The 16,506-nt window shown below is 44.8% G+C and overlaps 1 protein-coding gene across 2 annotated transcripts in view; it reads right to left on the bottom strand.

The window, feature by feature from the left end:
* Positions 1-16,506, bottom strand: part of GDA (guanine deaminase) — a 700,191-nt gene that overhangs the window by 226,265 nt on the left and 457,420 nt on the right. For both annotated transcript variants that reach the window (XM_085633026.1, XM_085633025.1), the window contains exon 7: positions 8,737-8,764. In XM_085633026.1, coding sequence (XP_085489152.1) covers positions 8,737-8,764 — 28 coding nt within the window. The remainder of the gene's footprint in view (positions 1-8,736; positions 8,765-16,506) is intronic.

Genomic DNA, 16,506 nt, shown 5'->3' with positions numbered 1-16,506 from the left:
CCAGGGACCTGTGCGCTCTTTCAACGATTAGGTGGGGGGAGAAGGAGTCGCTCCCAAATAATTCGATCACAAGTTTCTCAATGAAGGCCTCCATTTTCCCGGTATTGGTGGACTCCGCAAGGCCTAGTATGCGAACGTTATTGCGACGGGACCTGGCCTCTAGGTCCTCGTTTTTGTCTGCAATTATTTTAAGGAGCCTGTCCATTTGAGTCATCTGCTTGCCTGCGGAAGTGGCGCCGTCCTCCAGGGCAGAAATCCGCTCCTCGGCCTCCTGAATCCGGACGTCGTGTTGATCTAGTTTAGCGACGACCCCATCCAGCCGGGCATTCATGGTGTCAATTTTGGAGTCAATAGTAGAGAGGCTTTGCTTCATGCCAAGTAATAGGGACTTCCAATCTTCATCAGGGGCCTCGGCGGCCGGCGGACCGCCACCCGCACCGGGCATCGGCGGGGGAGCGGGGGTCTTCTTGGTCTCAAATGGTAGTTTGGACTGGCGGTTGTCGCTGCGACCCAGCGGGGGCGGCAGCCCAGTCGCCAGACGCCAGGGAGGGAGGACGCAGCGGTCAGTGGTAGGCGCCACAATCTCCCCACCACCGGAGCAAGGCCAGGTCCAGGCGCATCCGTAGGCCTCCACCGGGAAGGTCGCAGTAGCAGGGGGAGCGCCTATCCCCTTCCAACCTCGAGGGCGACAGAGGACGACAGCGAAACCTGAATCGGGCAGCGGGGCCCCCAGGTGGCAGCAGCAGTGTGGCGTCCATCTCAGGCCTCGGGCGCAGCCCAGCATGGAGCCCCGTATCGCCGCCGGTCCCCACAGCCGGCCCCAGGTCAAGGCAGGCGGGCGGTCAATTCTCCCAGAGCTCAGGGGCAGCCCGGAGCAATAGGGTGCAGCGAGAGTCACCGGGGTCCCAGCGAGGCAGGCGACGGGGCGCTCCGGCCTACACGGCCTCCGCAGCTCGGGGGGGGGGGCGACAGTATCAGGCCTCCCCAGCGAGGGGCAGCAGAATCCCAGGTCCGTCTCCCCCCCGCAGTCAGCCAGTGATCGCAGGGCAGGTGCACTCACCCTCGAGCCCCGCAGTCCCCCGCAGGCAGCAGTGTCCCCAGTCCGGAGCAGGCCCCGAAGCCGGGGGGTCGATTAGTGTGCACAGCAGGCAGGTGACGGGCCTTGCACAGGCAGCGGCCCTCGGACGAGATCGCCGCAGCAGGATGCTCCGCTCACTCGCGCAGGAGCGCGTTGATGTTTATACCGCTGCGATCAGCAGGCTCTCCCGAACCTAGCGGTGGGGTTTGTTTCAAGCATGGTATGGTCAGGATGGCATGAAGGACGATGAAAGTGCCCGATCGGGCAGGAGCCTCACTGTAGTGCGGCCATCTTGGATCAGCGCCACCTAGCGCCCCCTGTCTAGGGTCTGTTTTTAATTGAATGTACGATATTCCTCTATGCACAGTCTGCACAGAATGTAGACTAACCATAGTAGTAGCTTGCCCATCTAATGTGATTTCTATACATAGTGTGCGGAAAGGATGCAAACAATGAATAGTAGTGGTTTGCCCATCATTCTAATAATAAATGTGTTTTTTCATGTGCATTTTTTTTTCCAAGCTTCCTGCTTTCACAGGAGTTTCGTGGGTCCGGCGAGCATTTCGGAGGAGTCTTTCAGTCAATGATAGAATTTTGCAAGACTTGCAAGAGCACTACATTTTTTGCAAGTTGCATTTAGTGTCAAAGACTGGCTTTTTTTAAATGTACTACTTGAGGTTTTGTAATTGGGTGAAATAATATAAATGTAGAAGTGTTATCTGCAAAAAATGTGCGCCTTTGTACATTTTGTGAATCTGCGAATCTCTCGTGACCCTCCTGCAGAAATGATGTCACAAACAACACGATTGAAATCAATGTCTCAATTCGTTTAAAGGAACATCCCATCCTTTTTCCTTTCATATCTGCTAACCAGTTTGTAAAGGAGAGACCGTTTCCTGGCTTCCCTCTTTTTTTTGTTTTTTTTTGTTTCCTGGGGAAAACAATGGCATCAGATGAGAATGGGGAGGAAGAAGACATGAAACACCAAGAAGAAGGAATGTTTGGATTGCAAGTGTTTCTCTCTACCAGCAGGGGAGAATAAAAGTCTCTTTAGATTCCTTGTGTGCAATCTATGCTGCAAACAGTGTTCTCGTGGCACATCAAAAACATATTCACACGAAATGACAGGAATGTGGTGCTATATCAGATTGATGCCTATAAAGCTCCTTGCTAGAGTGGAGATGGAGAAAGATGTTGAGTAACCATCCACATCTGCTACAACCACTAGTCGCTGGAGATCTAGTGCCTTGAGGCGTCCCTACTGACCAGAGTGACATTAACCCGAAATGTAAGGACAACTACAGCAGCCAGTGCAGAGTGACAGTTTTGAAGGGAGTCCTCAGGGCATCTCTACGAGACAAATTATTCGACGACCACAAATGTGACCCAAAAAACGAGTTTTTGTTTGGTCCGCCTCTACAAGGATAACTACCTTTTTTAATGACCTTGTTGTACTCATGAAAAAAATTAATGCCCCCCAAAAATATAAGTTCATGCAATTAAAAAAAGAAAGGTCCTTGTTAGAATCGCCTGGTTTAAAAATAAAAAAAAATTAATGTTGTTTGTCATGTCTGTACGTTTAGTGTGAACAAAGCAAACACAAGGAGATGATGGACGGAGCGCTGAAACTTTTCAGACACTCACCCTCAGTCACAGATCTGGGTTGAATACGTCATCATTCTTTGGCTCACTTTGCCACCTCAGTTCAGACCCAGCTATATGCAAATCAGTATTGACCCTGTGCCTCATGGGAACAGTCCAGCCCAAACTGTCAAGCCAGGTGTTTCCTGAACCGGAAACAAGCATCCTGGGACTGGTTTCTGGGTAACATCCCTCATCAGCCAGGCTAGCTTGAATCCAGTGGCAAAGTGAGCAAGGTACCCATGTCTGGGCATACCCTGCCAACTTAGGGTGAACCAAGCAAACACAAGGAGATGATGGACGGAGCGCTGAAACTTTTCAGACACTCACCCCCAGTCACAGATCTGGGTTGAATCCATCATCATTCTTTAGCTCACTTCGCCACCTCAATTCAGGCCCAGCTATATGCAAATCAGTCTTGACCCTGTGCCTCATGGGAACAGTCCAGCCCGAACTGCCAAGCCAAGTCTTCCCTTAACCGGAAACAAGCAAAGTCAATGCTCTGCTACGAGTTGTCAGCAGAGAGACCAGTCCATCAGCACATCCTAATACACACAGCCATTGCCCTTGAAAGAGCTCTAACTCACTAGACCTCTGTGTAGAACAATGGTTGTGCATAGTTGTGTATAGTTAGTCCTGGTAACGGACTAGCCTCTTTGGTCAGATCAATTTCCATGGTGACAGATGTCTGTAGTAGGGTGTGGCAAGGGACTGGCCTCTCCACACATGTTTACAAGGGCGATATGCATGTGTAGTAAATGTAGTGAGGGACTGGCCTCAGGTCCAAAGGTCATCAAGTTGATAACGGACACTAAAAAATCACTCACTGACACTAGTCAATCCTTCTGCAGCACCTTGGCCAACTTTTTCCTACAAAAAGTAGAAGCGGTGTAAAAGAGGTTCACTTTTTCAGCCCCTCCTACCTTCAGCGACAGGTCCTTTAGCACCTAATTAGATGACCGGAAAACCCTTAGGGCCTTATTATGTGTACGGTTCGTACTTGTCTTGGCGGTCCGACCACCACCACCACCCGTCCACCGTTGGCGATACTGGCACTGTCAAGCATATTACTAACTGGCCATGGGGGTGCATGTTGGGGGAGGGCGCATTTTGTGCCCCCCCTGGAATTGCACCTTTCTTCCTGTACAGCGTGGTATACTCAGAAATTGTAGATTTCAAGAAGATTATTTTTGGGAAGCAGACATTTTAGCTAAAAACTTGAACATCGTGGTTACCCCAGAAGGTTAATCAGAAGATCTCTTAAGAGGGCTTGGTACAATCACCAGGAATTTTTACTTGTCGCTCAACCATGATGGTGCAAATTTCTTGTATGACTACATTTGATACACAAAGCAACAGACTACCAAAATCATCAAAAACATTGCCCATTAATTCACTCGATAGGCATTGCTAAAGAACAACCTTTGTTTTCCTTCAAAAGAGGCTGGAAAATAGGTGACCATCTGGTACGAGCCTCTCTGCCCACGCCCAATTGACCTGATTTAGTCTCCATGTGGGGCCTCAACAGGATTGTGGGGCATTATTGTGGAGGCAATTGTTTAATGTGTGATTCTACATTTAACACTAAACAATTCATACATCAAGACCATCATCCATTCTGTGAATACCAAATGTAGTAAGTGCATTCTGTGAATACCAAAAGTAGTAAGTTTAGGATTTTGTCTTAAGTTAATTCTGTGAATCGGGCCCATAGTGTATAACCTCAGGGACCACACCAACAGCAATTCTCGAAATGTAGTTTATGCATTGTGGTGTCCCTGTAAATATATTTATGTTGGTCAGACTACTCAGAAAATCAAGACTCGCCTTTCACAACACAAAAGCCGCATCAGATGTCGAAATGAACAAGCCCTTTTGGTGACCCATTTTCTTGAATTCAACCATTCCCCAGTTGAAATAAGATGGTAGGTTTTTGATCCTGCACTGAAACCTCGACGCAGTGGCGATATTCAATTGATGTTCAATAAAGCTGAATGCGCTGGATCTTGAGATTAAATAGCATCAACAAGGGGTTAAACACACAGAAGGAATGCAATTGTATAATCTCACATTGATGTTTTACTTGCTTATTCATTGACTCAATGTTATTCCTGTTTATGCATGTTGCATGTATGTACCTCATGATTATGTTTATTTCCTGTGACTTTAGATTTGTTTGTATTATATGATATTTCATTGGATAATTTTGGACTCAGAGATGGTATACTAACTTTGCAAGTTCTTATATATATAATTGATGTTAATTGATAAAGCTTAGAACAACGCTACAATTTGATAAACTTAATACTTTCTCCATGTACATGTACACTGTTATTTGAATGGTTGTTTGTTATTTTTTATGTTTACTTTATTGAACTTAACTCTGATAAGTTCTTGCTTATCTTCCAGCTTTTCTTCTGATTGCCCCCCCATTCTTTCACTGGTTTATTCTGGGGCTGCTGTTTCAATGGCTGGGTCACGATTGGTGAGTTAGTCTTACCACGCTCACGCATGTGCAGTTCTTTTTATTTCGATTTGCCATTTTACATTCCCGGCGTATTTTTTGGTTTACATAATTGTTTACCACCTCTGGTCAGCAGTAAGCCTGGGCGTAGTGGGCGTAGTGGGGCTACGTGGAGCAGCGCGTAGTGTGCCCAAATCTACGCACATTTGCGCGCTCCGCGTAGCCCCACTACGCTCCGCCCACCTCCCGCCCACCCTCCTTTTAAAATGATATCATGCATGATAAAATAATTAAATGTAAAGACTTACCTGCAGCGCGGCATCTCCGGGGATCCCTCTTCCTCGTTTCCAACTTCTTGTGACTAATGCGCATGCGCATTTCTTGCGAGAAATGCACATGCGCGGGCGTCCGCGCATGCGCATTTGTCACAAGAAGTTGGAAACGAGGAAGAGGGAGCACCGGAGACGCCGCGCTGCAGGTAAGTCTTTACATTTAATTATTTTATCATGCATGATATTATTTTAAAAGGAGGGCGGGCGGGAGGCGGGTGGCGGGTGGCAGGCAGCTACACTTCGCCCTGGCGTGTGCGTAGCGCTGCCTGCTTCGCCTACTTCGAAAACTGCGAAGCAGGCAGCGCTACGTACCTACGTGGGCGAAGCGTAGTATAACGCCCAGGGTTAGTCAGCAGATTCGACGATTACCTAGATATGTAGAGTCTTTCTTTGATCTGTGTTCTACTTGTGAGTGGTACTTTATTAGACGCTGCTCCCAATACGCCAGCACTGCATGCATGGCGATTAAGACGGTTGCAGACCCATAGTTCTGGGAGTTCGACTACCTTTTCGACTTTGTGATTTCTCTCCCCACCCCTTTTTTTTTTTTACCAGATCTAAAATTATTTTGAATTTCTTTTGGGCTGGGTATTAAGCCCGTACCGGCCTCCATGTGAGGGTCGTGATTTGTTCTGAAGCCCTTTCCCCTCCCTCCTAGTACATTTATGACTGGTGAGTTTCAATCCATCTGTACAGTTTTTTTTAATGGTCTAGCTTCAGGTTGTCCCGGTTTTCATTATTCTTTTTCTTTGCTGATTAGGATTTCGGTTTAATTCCAAACATCTCTGATGTAATTTATTCTTCTATTGGCCTCAAGTCCATAGGCTCATGTCCTTGAATGAGATTTTGACTTCTAGTGACCTAGTGAGCAAGTAGGTTTTCATAGAGTGTGATAACCTCAGGGCCCTTGTGCTATGATTGATCAATGCACGCACTACTGGTGGAAAATACCTTGGTGTTTTCTTTTTCTTGTTCTTTTTTATTTGTCTTTTGATGCATGACCTTGTGAGCACACTGATTGGTTTTCTTCTATCTAGTGTGTTTTAAAGATTGATTTGGATTTCTCGTCCTTCCTAAGTAGTACACTATTACATTTGAATGCATGACACTGATCTTTTGGTCTTGTGCAATGCTGATATCATTGCATTTGATTCTTTGATTTTGATACCCTTGTACATATTTGTTTCAAAATTTTCTGTTGGATTGTCTGTCAATTTTATTGTCTGTCCTGATGATGACCATACCAACTTAGTTTGGTCGAAACGCCGTTAACGCTTATCTTTGGCACATATTGAAGAGGATGAATTAATTGCTACTCCTGATTTTGTATTTTTTCCAATCAGTCTTCATGTTAATTTACCTGTCGCTGCCATTGTTTTTCTGTTGACACTGTCAACTGTGTTTTTTGATAATGTTTGTTGTGTAACCGTGAGAGCACCATTAGTCTACGATTGTATTGTCTTTTTATATCGTCTTAGTAAAAGTTGTATATATTGCTCAATTTTGTACAGGGATCATTTTATCATCCTATGATCTTGAATGATTTGTTTCTTGTGATATAATTTTTTTGATTCTTGAGTGTTATTTTTTATTTGTATTACTTTCAATATTAGTTATATTTCTGTTTTGTATAACTTTGTGCTTGAATCTTTGGTAGGATTATAGTTTTCGGAAAACTCTTAGGGCCTTATTATGCGTACAGCGGCCCTGGGACCGCCGTACTCGTCTTGGCGGTCCGACCACCACCACCCGTTCACCATATCACAAGTGTGGTGATGAGACCGCCACGAGACCACAGCCTCCGCCGGGATCAAGGATCCCACTGCAGCGGCGGTCTTCAAAGGGCCTGAATATGCTGAATGTTGCCGATGGTGGCATCGCTGAGCTTATTACTAACTGACCATGGGGGTGCATGTGGGGGGGGGGCATGTTGTGCCCCCCTAGAATTGCACCTTCCTTCCTGCACGGCGTGGCATGCACAACATAGTACATGCCACACCGTGCAGGAACATGCTGCAGGCTCTCTCACTGCAGCAGTATGCTTGTTAGACTCTCCTATGAGCTTAACAGACCTCTGCCGTGAGCCTACCACAGCACCGCTCGCCCTGGATTAAATTTGTAATCCGGCACACGGGTGCCCACAGGCTTTGCGTTCTTCCTGGGACTGCGGTGCTGGCGGTCCCAGACGAAGACCATCAAACTCGTAATAAGGCTCTAAGGGAGTTCGCTATACCCTTTCTAGAGGAAGTCACCAGGCTACTCAGATCCACGACTTTAGGATCTCCGCAGGATCCCTGCCCTTTGAGGGTTGCTAAACTAGCAGCAGAGACTATTTCCTCTAAGCTAACAAGCATTTTTCATCTAATATTTAAGTCTGAATTGTTCCCGTCTGGAAGAAAGCCCCTGTACTGCTAAAGAATGCTTCTTTGGATCCCAGGATGCAAACAGCTACTGCCCCATCTCCTGCCTACCTCTGCCAGCGAAGAGTGTAGGAAAAATCATTAACAACCAACTTGAAGAGTACATTCAATCTAACAATCTCTTGGCCTCCACTCAATTTGTCATTCGCAGTGGTCACAGTACGGAGACTGCACTGATCAAGGTTACTGGGGAGATCAGGCTCGATCGGGGAGGAGGTGCAGCCCTCATCCTGCTTGATCTCTCAGCAGCCATTGATACTGTTAATGATGGGCTGCTGCTGGCTGTTCTAAAACTCACCTGGTTCCCAATTGTAAACAATGTGAGGCTTTGAGCCGAACCATGGCAATTATTCACAATACCATCCACCACAGGTGTTTGAATCAACAGAGATTGAAACTGGAAAGGTCATGTGTTTCGTGGCATTTTTTGAGATTGCAGGGCAAGATATGGGTGAAGCCCTATATGTTTTAAAGGAAACAAATAGGAGGAATAATGTTACAAAACAGAGGGATTAAACTGGGGAAATTGTCTCTTTCCTAGAGCTGAGAAAGGTAACTTGCCTGCATAAGGTGAAATAAGACTTGAAAACTTACCTTTTATGCCGCATGTATTCATGTGCACGTCAGCTTGCACATTGATAGCGAAAAGTAAAGGTGCCTTACAAACTTTGTTGGCTTGACTTGACTCAGGGCTGGCTTCTGTCTAGTAGGTCATTGTGAACTCACTTTTAGAGAGCACCAACGCAAAGACATATCAGGATTGTATTTGTTAATGATTGCTTACGACATAGGAATAATTACCTGTTTTTTGAGTAATTTTTCTACGAATCTGAAAGAAAAAACATATAATTTTAAATGATAGGTGTATTTGAAAAATGTGGCATTAATGTTTCAAAAGTGATACAAAACATACAACTATTATTTTTGGCAGTTGCGTAGTTTCTAAATGAAGGTGAAAACTGTCTCCTGTTGTTTTTAGTTTTAGTTTTTCAACCTTTATTCAAAGAGAATCATTTCCTTGGAACCTTTTGTAAAAGGCCCGACATAAAAACATCCTCAGATAGCTCAGAACAAACGGTCTGATTCCTGCCACAAAGACTGGTGTTTGAGTAAATGTGACTTACTCTTGTAGTAAGTACTTTGTATCATTCATGACTTTCAGGAGTAAGCTATGAGTACTCCAGGCTTAATCGTGGAATTGAGTTGCAAGAGTATAGGGTGACCACCTAACTCCAGGACATTACAGACGTTGGGCCTGATTCACAAAGGTAAATTTACACTTTTGTGTAAGTTTACATTTGTTTTGGAATTCCAAAAACTCCGATTTAATAGCAAGTTTATGACTGTGGAAACTCCGCAGTCGGGGCGGAGAACTACGCACATAAAAAGACACGACATGCTTATCTTTTTATGTGTTCTCTTCCTCAAATCTGTCCCTAAGAATCTGTCCCATGGCATTATTGGTGTATAACAGTGCTTAATTTGAGCCGGTGGTTTCCGGTGCTCTGCACTGGCACTTATTTGTGAACACCAGCTCTTATCACTGCTGCCACGAGGTGGCGCTGTTTGTGAGGTTTAGAGATAAGCAGAACAAGAGCTGTTTTATTAATGCAATATATATTAAAAATAACTAATAGCTGCGGCCGAAGTCATTCTAATAGCTTTGGGGGCCTCGAACAATCTGAATTGTCACGCTTGTAGCAGTGTGATGATTATTAGTTGCGCAGATACTGTGTTGGCAGTGCTGGGAGGGGCCATGGGTGGTACAAGCTGCGGTGGCCTCCCGACGAGGGCCCTGGCACCTATTGTTTTGCAAATTAAGCACTGGTGTATATACACCAATGTCATAGCAGTAGTGATGGACTAATGAGGCACTGAATATTTTGGCAGACTTCTTTAACCTTAATAGCTCAATTCCTTAAAAATGTTTATGAACTAGATTCTAATAATATATCTAACGAAAAAGACAAACATATTAACAAGATAGCCAAGGACGCACAAGTTGTAAATATAATTACTGTCATTAATGTTAAAACCATGTCAAAGTTCTGGAACTGTCAGACTTCAGCGAGTTTTCAAAGTATGTGGAGGCACAGTAGCACTGGTCAGTGGGATTTCATATAAATCATTCTTAGGTAACAAGGTACAAAAACTGAGCCACGTGGATCTATGACAAGTGTTTACTTTTTTCAGAGTATTTCATTAAGACCTTACCCTTTTGTCTGCAAATGCACATATGTCAAAAAAGTTAGGCATTGTTTTGATTAATTTTATGGTCTTTTTATTTATCTCCTTCGTGTATCCACCCTCCTTCCTGGTTTTCAATTTCTTCTAACCCCTTGAGCTCTCCACTTTGCCTGATCCCCTTAAATATTAAATATGCTGCATTTTCTCTCCACTCACTCTCTCCTAGCCTTTACTTTCCCATTCCACCCACTGTGCTGCATGATGCTCCATTACCTCCTCATTCATTCCTCACTTCGTTGGTTATTTCCTTCCCAAATGTACTTAGCCCAACTCAATAATACACCGAATTTTATGCCTAAGCGTCCCACAATGCATTAAACCCGGAAGTCAAAGTCACTTCCCCCAATTTTTTATTCTGTTAAAGGCGAGTATACCTTCCCGACTCTGTAAGCACATTTCTTTCTTTAAGGAATGTAAGGGTCTATTAGGATGGCGGTCGGAAAATCACTCCGACCGCCAAGGTAGCGGGAAAACACCGCCCGCTAGGACCGTGGCATAACCTCCGGTTCAATTAGTATGCTCCGCAGTCGAAATCTGACCACGACGGTACGAATGCGGCATTTAACATTGCGGCGGTTGCTGCTGCCGGCAGCACCGCCGCGATGTCCAAAAAAGCATTTCCAGCATATCCCTGCACTGCGTGCCAGGCACTGCACAGTGCCTGTCACCTGGTACAGGGACATGTAAGGGGGTACCATGGGTACCCCCCCAGTGCACCCACACCTTCACCAAACACATTGGGGAACTAGTTAAAATAGAGAGATATTTCTCCATGCCCTGAACTGATTTAACTAAAACATGCCCTTTTACCATGGGTTGACTAAGCTCGTTCCTCTCACGGAAAGCCATGCCATTTTTATAAAACAACTATTTTACGATTTCATGTCCCGGGGCTTCACTGAATCGTTTTTCAAAAAAAATGTCTGCTCTTCCTAAGGCCGTGAGGGTATCCTTGACATACCGTAAACATGGGATTTTAAATGCATGGTCTAGAGAAAGGCAGTCCAAAATAACTGAGCGATTGAAGGCTGTCTCATCACTAGACCAGATCTTCACCCAACACAACAAAGACTTAACTGCCACCAGGTCAGTTATATACTTAATACCTAATTCTTTGTGCACGGAGGACGAGGGGGTACCCTGAAGGACTTTAAAGATTTGTCTCAAATATTTGTTTTGTGCAGTCTGTAGTTTGTTGACCGCCGTATACCCCCAGACCTCGCTACCATACAAAACCTTAAGAAATACAGAAGGACTGGTATAACTTTAGAATCGTCCCCGGTGACCAAGTGACTAATCTGTGGGCGTAGTTTGCAATGGCTCCCATTCATTTTTTCATTTCCATTAGCTCCCCCTCCTACATGTGTTTCCAGTTTAGCTTCGCATTGAATAGGATACCCAGGTATGAAAAGGCCAGAACCTTGGCTAAACTGGGGGTTCCTGCTTTGAAGGTCTTTGATCCAATTGCTCGAGTTCCTACTTCCATGACATATGATTTTGAGAAATTAGGCGCAGGTCCAACCCATTTACCAAAGAGATGAATCCATCTATTAGGGCCTGCAGGCCCATAGGCGTGCGCACCATCAGTACTGCGCCATCCGCATACAACAGGACCGGCACCGCTCTCCTGCCTGTCCTGGGGGTGTCTGTCCATAATGATATCTAAGAGGATTCTAGATCGTTAATATATTACATAAATAAAAAGGAGGCTAAAATGCACCCTTGGCGAACCCCCTCGTACAAATAATTAGTCAGTGAGACCACCTTCCTGAGAATGTCTAACTGCAGCATCGATATGGGCTGGGGTGTAGTGTTCAGAGATCTGAAAGTCCAGGGGAGGTGGTCACAGCAAGAAAGAGCCCAATCTTCCAATTAGAAGAAATTGGCAGTGGTACAGATAGTCCTCCTTCACTTTTCTGCTCTTCTTCAACACCAAATAGTTTGTGTACAGACAGGCAGCCAAGTAGTAAGTTCATACATACTCGCCAGGGGGATATGGGTCTAACAGCACTGACTCTCGTTTCCCAGAGGATCTGTATGTGGCCAGATCAGAATGTTCTGTCTCTGTCTGCAGCGTATCTTCTGGGGAAGGAGATGGGCCCACAGAAGTTCCCGACTTCTGTGTCCCTCTGTCTGTGCTCTCCTTTGTTTCAGAAAAAAGTGGGGAGATTCAGTTGACCTTGGCTCAAATTCTCTCCTTCCATCCTTCTGCAACCTGATTTCATCCCAGAAGGCCTGAGCAATGATGCTGTGTCAGTAATATGGCTCAAAGACTTCTTTACTACTCTCCTTTGTTTCAACTAATTCCAGCAGTTCTGAGGAAAATACGCGAGGATCAGGCAGAATGGGGTAACATTGGTGGTACCCCAATGATTTAGGTGACCTTGGGTTCAGATCCTTCTACAGCTGTTGGTGACCATGAGATGGTAATTTCCATTCCATCTACCTCCACTGAGATTCCTTCGTCTTTATCTGGATTCAATCAGATGTCTGAATCTAGGGCTCAGGCAGGCATGAAAAACCCACTTGCCCACTCGCTATCATGAGTCAGATTTTTTCAGGTCAAGCTATGCCCGTTCTGGATAGATGACAAAGAACAAGTGTTTTGTTCAATCAGACATTGAAGGAGAAATAAAGATGGTTTTAAATCTTCGGGCAGATTTACAAGCCCCTTGCATCACTTTTGCACCGTCGTTGCGTCACTTTTGTGACGCATCGGCAGCGCAAAAGTAGCGGCCCATTTACAACGTGACGCATCTAGGGAGATGCGTCACGTTGTGAAGCCCTGCGCCACATTAAACCTGCGTCAGGTTTAATGTATGCAGGGTGGGCGTTCCGTCGCAGGAAGCCCCGTAAAAGTGAAGCAGTGAAATCTACACGATTTCACTGAGTCACTTTTACGTCCATGCTGCGTCAAAACCCTGCGCCTGCTTGAAGCAGGTGTAAGGAGTGACGCAGCAAGTTAGGCATAGGGCGCCCCTGAGCATTGCTGGAGTTGCGTCGTGCTTGCGACACGACTCCAGCAATGCGTGACTTTTCCGTCAACAGATGCGTCAGAATTTCTGACGCATCTGTCAATCATTACGCCATGGTGCGCCGTATTGTAAATACGGCGCATCCATGGTGATGCAAGGATTTGGCATGTTGGCACAGGGAAAGTTACGTATCTCTATAGATGCGTCACTTTCTTGTAAATCTGCCCCCTTGCTTTTATCTTGTCACATTTGCTCTGTGTTCAGAGGTAGAGGTCAGAAGTCAGTTTACAATTACTTTTCCTTCTCTGACTTGGTGTTTCTTTTTTATTATGGTGACCCAAATCCAATAGTTCTTCTGCTTGGGTATTAACTCATGAAGTAACGACTGGAAGAGGAAGAAGTACTAGGAGGTAACGACCCGATTAATTACCTATAATGAAGAATAACAGTAAGTAACCGGGTCATCAGAATGACTTTCAGCAACAACACAACTTGTTGTTGCTACTTCGCCTTTTACCATTTCATCCTTGCTCTTTAAGTTCTGCTCTTCTCAAGAGTACGAAAAGCATTGTCAATGCCAATCGATCTCGCTTATGTTTACATACAAGTGAGATTGATTACAATATTATTACTTTTTTAAAAAAAAAATACAAACAGTATTGTAAACAACTCTCGGATTAGGCCTAAAAACAGCACTCTAAACAAAAAACATTGTAGTTTCTCAAAGTTAACGATGTAAACAATTTGTAGAAAAAGAAAACTGTTAAGAAGTACCATCTCTGATGCTACCAAATGACGATTTGCAGGGCAGAAAAGAACTCCAATAATAAATATTTGAACTTCAGAAGTTTATTGCCATTGTGCAATGAGAAAAGAAATGGAGAATAATAATTAATATCTATGTATGTGTGTTGGTGTTTGTGGCGTTTGTGTGTGTATATATGCACATACACACACACGAAAAACAGGAAGAGAAGACAGAAGAGAAAGATACCGTAAAGCTTTCTACAATAATTTAAAAAATATATATTAGTCAAAACACAAACAGTAACTGTGGGTGCGAACGATTTCAGTAAGAAACTCAAGTTTAGCTTCCAGAACAGGTATATAACATTTCTGAATGCTGTCCCCTCCAGAGGCAGGACTTCCTTAAACGTGACATTTGCAGCCCCTGTCAGGCATGCCTCAAATGCATTTAGCAGTCCCAGACACGTGTACGTAACAGTAGAAACAAGTGAGCAAGGGTTGTACAAAATGTTTACAACCCTTGCTCACTACTGTTAAGCAAATGCCACCGCCAACAAATACGTTCTCCTATAGCTGCAGGTTCATCAGTATTAATCGGACTGTAAACAAGTCCGCCAGTGGAAGTGTGTAAACAGTACTGAGTGAGGGTGGGATAAGATGGAGTCAATTACAGCAGGATGTCATGGATCATGATCTATGTGGTATCTTCCACATTTCTGCTGCAGTTTTTTAGTTACCACTAGGCAGCAAACTGGTGTTTAAGCAGGGCTCTTTGCAATGCTTTTAGGAGCAGGAATAATGATAAATCTACCAACCATGAAACCAAAAAGATCATATGGATGGGTCAAACACAAAAAGGGAGGAAAGCAACAAATAGGTGCAAGGCAACTGAGATTAACACAAAAGGCATCCAATCTTTAGTAAGGATGGCTCTGTGAAGTATGGTATACAATGCTTTCTCCCCACAAACAGATGGAGCTGTCTATAGCAAGACCACAAAGGGGATCAATGACTGTGTGTTGTTGCCTTTACTCAAAGTGCAAAGTTATCTGGGTAAGTGTTCTTTCTCATTTTATATTTTCAATTGTATGTTTTTATTCTGGAGGAACCTCTCATTCTACCCCTATTGTTTGCCATTCTAGGAAGTGGGGTCAATTTATCGCGGTGTTACCTTTTTAGGTCTCACCTAGCGTTGCAGCGCGAATGCGCTGCCATCGCTTTTGCGAGGCATGCAGTATATACTGTAGTGTGGAAGCTTCGTGGAAGCTCCACCCACTCTCTGCCCATTGGCTTTTGTCTTAAATGCTGCCTTCCGATTGGTTTGAAGCTTGTTAGTCCCACCTCATTCATCATTTGTATCCTTCCACGGCTATTGGCCCCTTTAGTCCTAGCACTATTTTCTTTTAGGCCTCGTTTAGCGTTGCAGCGCGCATGCGCTGCCATCGCTTTGCAAAGCATGCAGTATATACTGTGGTGTGAAAGCTTTGTGGAAGCTCCTCCCACTCTCTGCCCATTGGCTTTTATCTTAAATGCTGCCTTCCGATTGGTTTGAGGCTTGTTGGCCCCTCCTCATTCTTCATTTGTATCCTTCCATGGCTATTGGCCCCTTTACACCTAACACTATTGTCTTCCCTGTCTCCCCACCTCATTGCTCCCTCTGTCAGTCTGTGACTTTTCAACCTCTCCTGCCCCCACTCTCGTTTGTGTTTTCTTGCCTGCCGGCACTTCTGTTTTCATCTTTATTATTGCCACCTTGAAATATGCGCGTTCAAGATGTATGCTGTACAAAAACTTCTCTTGTTTAATGAACTTGATTTTAATGTTACTCTAAATATAATAAGACTCTAGGCAACATTTGGGGTATGCATGGCAACTGACGCCTATTAGTTCACAAATGGCATTGTTGTCGGGCAGGAGGAGCGGCAGTGTTTTAACTCATGCTTAAAACAAGCACCTTTAATAGCTTCCTCTCAATTCAGTGCTATAATCTTGTGTACTGACGTGACGCGCTAAAGAAATGCACTTTTTTGAATTCTGAAGAGACATTATCGCACATTTACATCATGTTTACTGTATGATTAACATGACGATCATTTTCACGTCTCGCCCACTGGCCCGTATATGCTTGGCTCTTCTCCGGCTGGCTCTACCTGCTAATTAATATATTGGCTTGCGCACCTCTAACAAAAAGAGATGAATGGATACATGACAGTGAGCCCGGTAGATGGTAGAAAAATAGACTGGTGCAGACAAACAGACAAAGTCAGTCTCCATTGCCTCACGTCAGAATCATCACTTTCAATAACCTGGAAATCTGCCAGCAACTCCCACATGCCCCAACCTCATCCCCCTCACCTATTCTTAGCAGAAGCGGCAGATTCTGAGCTGTGCCCTGCTGGCGCAGAGGAGCACGGCAGAGTCTGTAGAAGCGCTAGGATCCCTAGCCTCTCCGGGTGGGCACCTAAGCCTTCCGGGTGCCTTCACACTCAGGATAAATGAATACATTTTGTTCTGTGCTTTAGTCGCCCCTCTGTGAGCACTGTCTGGTAGATGAACCTCTGTGTTAATAAACACATTCAAAGAGGTGGTTGGGTTCAAGCAA

Source organism: Triturus cristatus, chromosome 2_1 (assembly GCF_964204655.1).
Source record: "Triturus cristatus chromosome 2_1, aTriCri1.1, whole genome shotgun sequence".
NCBI lineage: Eukaryota > Metazoa > Chordata > Amphibia > Caudata > Salamandridae > Triturus > Triturus cristatus.
The sequence above is the reverse complement of the archived record's forward strand: the minus strand, read 5'-3'. Positions and strand labels throughout refer to the sequence as shown.